The sequence below is a fragment of the Nematostella vectensis genome, chromosome 11 (assembly GCF_932526225.1).
Source record: "Nematostella vectensis chromosome 11, jaNemVect1.1, whole genome shotgun sequence".
Taxonomy (NCBI): Eukaryota; Metazoa; Cnidaria; class Anthozoa; order Actiniaria; family Edwardsiidae; genus Nematostella; species Nematostella vectensis.
In genome coordinates, this window is record NC_064044.1 from 12539722 (window position 1) to 12549072 (window position 9351).

Genomic DNA, 9351 nt, shown 5'->3' on the forward strand with positions numbered 1-9351 from the left:
GTTAATACATGTTCATAGCATAATTTAAAGAGAGCAAATAGCGACTCCCGCCTTATCAACGCGCCGTTGGACATATTGAGATTGTTTGTTTTATTGTTGGGTACCCTTTGTTTTACTTTGTGCCAAGCAAAATCCCAGAATTCATAGATCCGACATAGCAAACACACGCGCACGAATACCCAATCAGGAAAGAGATGATGCAATAACAGCCATGTGGCACACAAATGTCCAACAAAAAGTCGGCAATCGGCGGCAAAAAAGATAAGTTTGAGATATTTTTTGCGAATCTGGAAAAGCAAATAAGCATTTTCCGGTCAGAGTAGAAAGTGCTAGCCCTGTTTTCTTTGACTGGCCACTTTTAGCATAGAGTGGGGACTTAAATTGCAGAAAAAATAAAACGTAAAATTTACTACGAAGAAACAAAAAACAAAAAGCAAACAAACCACATATACAAGAGCAGTGTGTAAGTCCTACCATTAAACTTGTGCTTGATATTTTTAGTATTCGCCGTTTTAGTATTCCCCCTTTTAGAGATTCCCCGTTTTAGTATTCCCCGTTTTAGAGATTCCCCGTTTTAGAATTCCCCGTTTTATCGTTCCCCGTTCCCCGATTTCCCGTTCCAGTTTTAGAGATAGCCCATCCGACATGTTGTACAATTTGTGGGACTTTTGTGGGACATTTGAGTTGCACTTCGCTGGCTTCTATTTGCTGCTTTCTGATTGGATATTCGTGCGCGCGTCGGATCTATGAATGCCTCACTAAAAGTCTTCCAAATGGCGTTCAAGCACAAAACACGAAGAGAGAAATCGAAAAATATCCATCATTCATATCACATACCTGGCAAATCTATAAAAGATCAGTTGCACAATGAGGAACATTCTACAGAGTATTAACAGGAGAGCGAAGAACTCGACAAAAGCGAACGGACACGTGAAAACAGAAGTTTCGAGTTTGACCTCTGTGGTAAATGCTTCAGTCATTCAGGACATCGCAACGTACATAGAAGGACACATTTGGGTGAGAAGCCGTACAAATGTGAACAGTGTGGCAAATGCTTTAAACAGGCTGGACACCTCAAGAGACATGCTCTCACGCATACTGAAGAAAAGCCACATCAGTGTCCTCAGTGTGGTAAATTCTTTGCACAGGCTAGACACCTCAAGACACATGCTCTCACACATACATGAGAAAAGCCACATCAGTGTCCTCAGTGTGGTAAATTCTTTGCACAGGCTAGACACCTCAAGACACATGCTCTCACACATACAGGAGAAAAGCCACATCAGTGTCCTCAGTGTGGTAAATTCTTTGCACAGGCTAGACACCTCAAGACACATGCTCTCACACATACAGGAGAAAAGCCACATCAGTGTCCTCAGTGTGGCAAATGCTTTGCACGGGCTGGAAACCTCAAAAGACATGCCAATACACATATTGGAGAAGAGGCACACCAGTGTCCTTAAGTCTTTCATTACTATTACGCCCTGAGACGCCTGTAAAATAAAGGCCCAACTCCAAAACGTCAGAAATGTAAAATAAACATCACCAGACCCGGATACTCATGGATTCCTCCAAGGCATAGACGACCTTCAAAAGCGCATCGAAGCAATGTAATAGAATTGACTCTTTTGACAAAATATCAACCTTGATTTCTGACCAATTCGTAAACAAATGCTTAAAATAAGAAACATTTCTTACCAAAAAAGACACAAAATTCCGAACTACAAATAGAGACAAGCAAACACAGATCAAGTCACAAATATCTGCCAACCCCCAGACTTGAAAAACCGGGATATTATTTTAGGGGGGGGAGGGGGTACAGGATGAGGGGGGGGGGGTGGGGTGGGTGGATTAGCAAATCACAAGAGTTTTGCTCGAAGATGTGTGTGTTCTTTTGTTCTCTTATTGTTGTTGGGTACCCAGTGGTAAAGCGAAAGAAAAAATGATGAGTAAAATAAGCCTCCAGAAATTCATTCAACTTTGTAACACAATATTCTGAATAATATATGCAATCGATATTACGCTTGTACAATCTCCGTTTATATCTATTTGATAAAATATGATAATGTTCCCTTTCGAAATTACTTGTGTTGCAATTACTTTTTGGTAATATACTAGATTGACTGGACTAATGGTTCGATGTCAAGAACATCAATTTCAACTACTTTTTGAAAGGCCAGCATTTTTATTCCATAGTATCCTGACCACAGAGCGCCTAAAAATTCTCTTTGATGAGCCTTGAAGTTTGTATTGTGGCCGGCATGATTTACAACGCCAACTTACAAACTTGCGCGAAAACGGCTCCAAAGTATGAGCTAATTTCTCAACAATTCGCACAAATATGGTCGCAAACTTGATTGGTCGATATACACCTATTTCAATTAACGTCGGTACGAAAGGCAAATGCCAAATGGCAGTTCTACGGCCGAAAGGTGCTTATGGGTATTGATTATTTGTGAAAATAAAAATAGTAAATAAACTCAAGTGATGTCAGAACCATAAATTAATTACATTTAATGGATAGTTGTATGTTTTATCGATATGTTTTTGAATTTGGAGTAAACATTTTGGGATTCATGGGTCCTTTCGATCGTAGAACTGCCGTTTGTCAATCGCCATTCGCCATTTGCACTGACAACGTTTTTTTGAAAAAGGTGTATGCAAGCATTTCAGTATTACGGTAGTCCTGTGGTCTGCAAGAAACGCCTGGAAAAGGCTCTATAAAACCTGAAAACGTCATAACTTGAATGCAAACTATAAGAATTGCAGAACTTTGTGGCTAAAATCCAACTTCTACTTCAAAAACAACTAGACTGATTAAAATTTGGTCATAAACCGGGGGGATTTAAGGTAAAACCGGGAGACCGGGAGTTTTGATAAAAAAAACCGGGAGTCTCCCGGTAAAACCGGGAGGGTTGGCAGGTATGAGATACCTTTATTGCGCCCCGTCAGGTCACATTTTACAGCAATCAGTCACAATAATCAATACTAGAACCTCCATTAGAAGCGAGTCACCATGTTTAGCCTATTTTGCATGCCTGCACTGCATCATGGGAGTCTTGGAAACACCTTGACAGACAGAATCATAACAGTTTTTTTATGTCTCTTTGCCCCGAAGCCAAACAAAACATTTCCAGGTCCAAGGGACCCAGAATAAGCCTGAAAACAATTTTTGAATAAGGTTGGGTAGCAAAGATGGCCCACATTGGAGAGTATGAGGCCATTCACTAGAAAATTCCTTTCTCACTTGGTGAAGCCCAGACAAGGAATTCATTGAATCAACCTCAGCGTGCAAACATTCATAAGCACAGCATTAAATAACCCCCTCCCCCAGCATTTTTATGTCAACATTCATCTGTTCCATCCAAAATAGCCAGAAAGCAAACTTCAGAAATCCTCAAGAAATAAAAATTTCCAATGTCGACAGGTATGCTACTTTGGTTCATCCCATCGACTATTTTGTATTTTCAAGCAAATATATCCAAGTAATTTGAAAAAAAATTAAATGCTGATGAGTGACTCACTTGAACCAAGATGAATTTTCATGATTTTACATAGTTTTAGGGTACTGCCTTGTGAATTAAATGAATACTGTTTTGCACTGCCATGCTTAATTTTTTTCAAATATTGAAAAGTTATGCAGGAATAATCCTATAGAGTTGAAATTGACAAAAAAAAAAATCAGAAAAACAGGGCCTTTTTATTTCAATAAAGATATTGATTGATTCCAATAATTATATTTTAAAGGAAACATCTAACATAATGACTGACATATTTACCTTTTTAATGATACCAAGCTATTGCTGCAGACTTTAAAATGTCCTAGTATAAGATTTTGATACCCATTCATATAAATTGCAGGAGGTTTTGTTGGAATTTATGTAAAGTGTCTGACACCACCTTTTTGTTCAAATTAAAAGCATGTCTGGCATGATTTTTCAGTGACCGTATGTGAAAAAACAATATTACCCGCTTTTAAGAACCAACAGCTTCTTATGTATAATGCTAAGTGGAATTTAACGCTGCAAGCAGGTTCTGATTTCTTTTTTTGCATGAAGAATTTTTAAGGTTAATTTCTATAAGCCTTCAAAATTTTAGGCTAAATACAAGTTCTTATGTAAATGTGGTTTGGATTTATCTTTTTAGGTTGCAGGTTCTTGTAAGTGGGTAAGTACTAATCGAAGCAATTTTAAGCTTTTATCAATAAAAACAAACACAGTTTCAATTTCATTGGATTGCGCTACTAAGACGCCCCCATCGAACACGTCTCTTTTCTGACTACATTCGTGTCCAGTTAGTTACGATGTGATGGTCCACTAGCATAAGGGGTAGCAGAAGCGGAAAATTTTGAACACCCCTAAGGGAATGTTATGCAGTTATCTACTTTTATACCCCCCTCCCCCCAAGGCAAAGCTTCAAAGCCAAGTACCAGGCGTTTTCATCGGGTTACCTGCTGTTGGGCTTCCTGCAGAAATTCCAAAGTTATGGACACACGCATAAGTACATAAGTGTCCCCTCCCCAACCACTCACGGTGCGTCATCCATATAGATATCTTTTTTTGGTATTTTTTCGCGAAGTGAACGAATACTTTACAAATAATTATTTCCATCGAAGCTTATATATGTATATACATGGTATAAATCAACACACGGTTGAAAAGTTATGTTAAACGCCTCTGTGAATCAGTAGTTGCGCTGACGTTCGAGCTCCGACGAAGGGCTAACGCTCGAAACGTCAGCGCGACTACTCTATTTCATATACCTAATCAAACTTGTGTTGATTTATACCTTGTCTACACCACGCCTATGCAGACCATCTAGTTTTTCTACAGCTTGTCTTTAGTCTTTCTAGTTATACTATATATATACATAGCTTTGTACAAGGACTTCATGTGCTGAACTATTATAGTTTGGTAGTATGATAGTTTCTTAGAAATATATTCTTAGAAATGATAATTTCATGCCATGCGTAAACTATACACAGGAATACACAATCCTATTATGAGCCATTCATGCATTCTTTTCTTCGTCCTCTTGGATTCTTCCACTGTTATCCAACTCGAAAACGGGATCCGAGCGATAGGTACCAGGCGAGCCAACCGAGTGACCATAGCATCGTCCCGCGGGACAACCCAATTTTACGAGACATCCCGCGGGACAACCCGAACACGTCAAGGCCTTAACATCCCTTTTCTCTAAGCAAGAGCTTATTGCAGTTAACACGCTTGCAGTGACGGTGAGGCCCAGCATTATAACAATGAGACGCACCCAGATATACCCCGGATTTTTAGAGTGCCCTCCGGGGACTATATCCCCATATCCGATGGTGGTAAAAGTTATGAACCAAGCGTACGTCCCTTCAAGATATGTGCCCTCCTCATTGGTGTATATCCAAGCCCCTATGCAGATCATGAAGATGAAACTGATCAAAGTTCCCAGCACGCATTTTTCCTCCTGGTACACCACCTCTTTTCCCGACGTGCATTTCGATTCTACGGCTTTAATAGTCGCTGATACAAGAGCATGATGGGATTTACCCAGGGCCTGAAGAAGCAGCGCTGCCACAGGGATCCCGAATAGCGCGTAGAAGATGCACAAAAGACGTCCACCATCTGTTTTAGGGGTAATTGTCCCGTAACCTGAAATAAAAGTAAATGTTTTGTTATTTAGCTGCTGGTAAAAGCAAATCTAAAAAAAATGTTGTTTTTGTTAGGTAAAGTTTCGAATTACACTCTGACCGCTGGACAGAGAAATAATGAATCGAGGACGCGTAAATACAACTCAATATCAGGCGTCCTACAGGTCGTCCGGGCTGCATTGAATTTGATAAGAATTCACTCATTTTTTTTCCTATTTATTCTCCCTGGTCGTATAGAAATTGGATTTCGTGGTAAATAGCTGCGTCCCGTGGTCAGACATGAGTCATATTTCTATGTTCTCCCGTGGTCAGACATAAGTCATTTTCTATGTTCTCCCGTGGTCAGAAATGAGTCATTGCGCACGCAACAGCCATGCAGCCGTCCCCAAGAAGAGTGCAACTACGACAGCGACATTCCAGGATTTACCCTCAATTTTAAACTAATTTCGATAAAATTGACTGGTTTTTTGTAGTCCCAAAAAACTATAGGCAAGCGTAGAATCCTACTTTTCACATAGAGAACAAGGATAGTCTAGTTTTCAGCGCACACGTTCCCGCCCTCGTTAACGCTAGACCGTAAAACTGTGAGTTTTCACGTTGTAAAAGGAAAACGGCTATATAAGACAGAAGCCATTTCAGAATGCATTTCACGTTTGACTTATTGAATTTTCAGTTGTTTTCTGCCGTCGCCGTTCGCGTTGCCGATGGGCTGCAAAGCGGGCATTTCCTTTTCACGCGTAAAGCGACATTAATAGCATGATAATCGCCGAACCGTGTAGTAAGAAAGTCTCTTTTTGTTCGAAGTCGAACAATTGTATACAATTGCAATACCTTCTTTGGTAAACAGTCAATTCGATATGATGAATGAATAGATTAAAAACAAGAAAGACAGTAACAAAAGAAGTGGAACCAGTCAAAGGACGCACCTTTTTTTAAATTATGCAAAATAAAGATGCCCTTAATATTCAACGTTAAAGTTGATAACTGAAACTCTTTTCAAGACTCCATTTTCTTAAACAAACGAAAAGCTATAAAAAAAGTGAAAGTTTTTGTATTGACAAATCTAAGAACGTTTTATTTGAGATATTAATAGATTCTCTTGCAAGCCGTTTCCAATTAAATTATAGTGTAAGTCATTCATTTTTTTTTTATCTATTTGATGAACTGTTTTCGAACTGTGGTTGAATGATACCAGTCGCGCAGTTGTGTTCTAAACAGCTAAATGTTCTATTGACTCAACTGTCGTGAAAATAATGTACCGGAAACCATAGAAAGGTTGTATATTACGAGCTTAATTCGAGCGTGTTTATATTCTGTGAATAAACAGGACATGTAAACTGCATTGAGAATATCCCCAGGAACCATTAAATCTTATATTTTCAAAATATCCCGTAAAGCATGCGCAAATAACCCATCCTAAAGCTCAATTTTCTTCATAACCTGTTTTTATTCATTTTAGTAATTGCTGTAATGATTCTTTTTTTCTTAATTTTCTCTCCTTTTTTCGTAATTACAATGTATTTCCCTTCAATTTTAGTTTTTCTCCTTTAACCAAAACAAATAATCGAAATTTCATTCTTACTGCTTTATCTCCACGTCTCCATGGGGAAGGCATGAAAATGCAGAAAAAAGATTATTAACATAGAATGAAACAGCAAGAAGTCTTTGCTAGTTTGAATTGAATTGAGTTCAACGTTATCACGGAAACCAAAAACAGGATGGGAACAAACATTATCCACCTTTGTTGGTCGCCAAGAATACTAATAACTGATAAATTCTAGTATATGTATTATCGCATTTAAAAAGAAACAAAAACCAATTATACCTTTCTTCCACGATCTACATTAAATGAGCATAAATGCTAATATTTATGACTGGAAAGCAATTAAGCGTTTATATACATCTATATACAAAACTCGTTTCAATTGAGAACTGTATAGAAAATGTTTCATCCTTTTGGAAATAAGACCTTAATGTAGAAATAAATAGATGCCAAACGACAGAGAAAAAACTTGACGTTTCGTTCAAAAGCGCAAAGCTTGTTCTGTCCCCTGTTCTAATCATATACAATAACAATGCTTTTTATACCTATCTCGTTTTTCTTTTTTCCTTTCTGGAATAAGTTAATGTTGTCCTTTAAAGAATGGGGGGGGGGGGGGGGGGGGAACTTTGTTTACACGACACAAATAACGACATAACATGCAACATGAAAATTACCGATTGTTGTAACGGTTTGCAAGGTGAACTCGAACGTATTGAATGGATCCCATTCAACTGAAGGATTTGCATGCGCCTGGACAGCGATTGACACAAACTGGGAAAACTCCTCTTTGGACATGTTGAACTGTGTAGTCATGTTTTTCATCAACTTTTCTTGCATATGTTCCTTTTTTTTCTGCTCCGATAGTTGGTTATCCCCTTCGAGCCGCATAAAAGTCACCATTCCTATGCTGAGGTAGGCAATAAATAGGAGAGAACGTAGAAAGATTGTGAGAAGGGCCATGTTGTTATCATGAGTGATAGGTTTACGGCAGCTGTATCAGTGTGTTCTAACAGCTCCACTTCTAGCTTCTGACGAACAAACACGAGCAAAGTAGACAAATGAGTTTACTAAGAAAACCAATTGTATGCTAATATCCGCTTAGGGGCAAGCTTTTGTTTAAAGTAATTGTAAAATAACACTTGACAACCATTCTATCTAATAGCTAGCTAATACGATAATTCACCAAAGACTGGTAGTCGATTTTAGATAAAAAAAACTAATTCTATAAGCTTAAAAAATTCTCTTTCTCTTTAAAAAAAACTTTAGAAATAATTTGAAATTAATGTAGAAATTACATCATTTAATTTTACCAAACTTTTTTCAAAACTTTACCAAAATATTTTTTCACAAAATTGTTAAAAGAAGTAACAATGTACAACTTTTCGGCAGATATACTGATATATCTGATTGGGTTGATATACCCCCGAATTATACTCGGCCTTGTGAACGAGATACATTTTGCAGATTAGTCTTTGACCGGGTTTCCTGTGTTGGGTTACCAGACCCCGCGCATGGTTATTGGCTTTTTTTTTTTACACATTCACAAGGAATAAAGCATCCTAAAAAAACATGCAAGGCTTTTTGATAAATAGCAGGGACGAGAAAACATTGGGTAGCTTTCACACAAGAAGAGAACGAGGTTTTTTTTTTTTTTGACGATTGGACGAGCGAAAAATAGAGCGTGCGCAAATAGAAGAAGGGGAAGGATGAACTCCTCCCCCCTTTTATTGTAAAAAAAAGTAATTACCTTCTTATTTCTTCGCCTTCAAAACACACAGAAACGCTTGCCAAGCAAGCTATTGGGGGTGATAACACGGCAACAACAACAACAACAACAAAATTCGCGCAATCTCTGAACCGTTCAGAAATATATTCACTATAATTTGGATTGACAATAACTTGAACATCTTTTAACTTTTCTGATAGAATCAAAAAGCCCAAACTGTCGCGATCTCGTACCAGAACAATGAATACAATACACCAAAAACTGGAAATCGACTTTGCCACATTATTTTTGGCAGAGTCGATTTCCAGTTTTTGGTGTATTTTAACTTTTCTGTGTACACTGAAGCATTTCTATGCCACTCTGGTGTGTTAGTGCTGGTTGGTTAGTGACGTAGCGTGCAAAGCAATGTTTTTCGTGGTGATTCAGGCTTCCGCAGGCATCGCT

The 9351-nt window shown here is 38.3% G+C and overlaps 2 protein-coding genes across 2 annotated transcripts; one reads left to right on the top strand and one right to left on the bottom strand.

Annotated features, from left to right (window-relative positions):
• Positions 1-224: 224 nt before the first annotated feature.
• On the top strand, positions 225-1463 carry LOC125573806 (zinc finger protein 625-like). Its single transcript, XM_048734588.1, has 3 exons — positions 225-242; positions 897-1154; positions 1188-1463. The coding sequence occupies exons 1-3, from the start codon at positions 225-227 to the stop codon at positions 1461-1463; spliced, it is 552 nt and encodes a 183-aa protein (XP_048590545.1).
• A 2218-nt stretch (positions 1464-3681) lies between these two features.
• LOC5514758 (potassium channel subfamily K member 9) lies at positions 3682-9118 on the bottom strand. The gene is made up of 2 exons (XM_001634878.3): positions 7856-9118; positions 3682-5639 (listed from the first exon to the last, which is right to left on the bottom strand). The coding sequence occupies exons 1-2, from the start codon at positions 8139-8141 to the stop codon at positions 5011-5013; spliced, it is 915 nt and encodes a 304-aa protein (XP_001634928.1). The 5' UTR covers positions 8142-9118; the 3' UTR covers positions 3682-5010.
• Positions 9119-9351: the final 233 nt, after the last annotated feature.

Excerpts from the sequence above, each read along its gene's own strand:
- LOC5514758 (XM_001634878.3), bottom strand. The coding sequence starts at position 8,141 with ATGGCCCTTCTCACAATCTTTCTACGTTCTCTCCTATTTATTGCCTAC. Across the intron at positions 5,640-7,855 it reads GCAAACCGTTACAACAATCG|GTTACGGGACAATTACCCCT; the intron begins GTAATTTTCATG and ends CTTTTATTTCAG.
- LOC125573806 (XM_048734588.1), top strand. Across the intron at positions 1,155-1,187 it reads AATTCTTTGCACAGGCTAGA|GAAAAGCCACATCAGTGTCC; the intron begins CACCTCAAGACA and ends ACACATACATGA.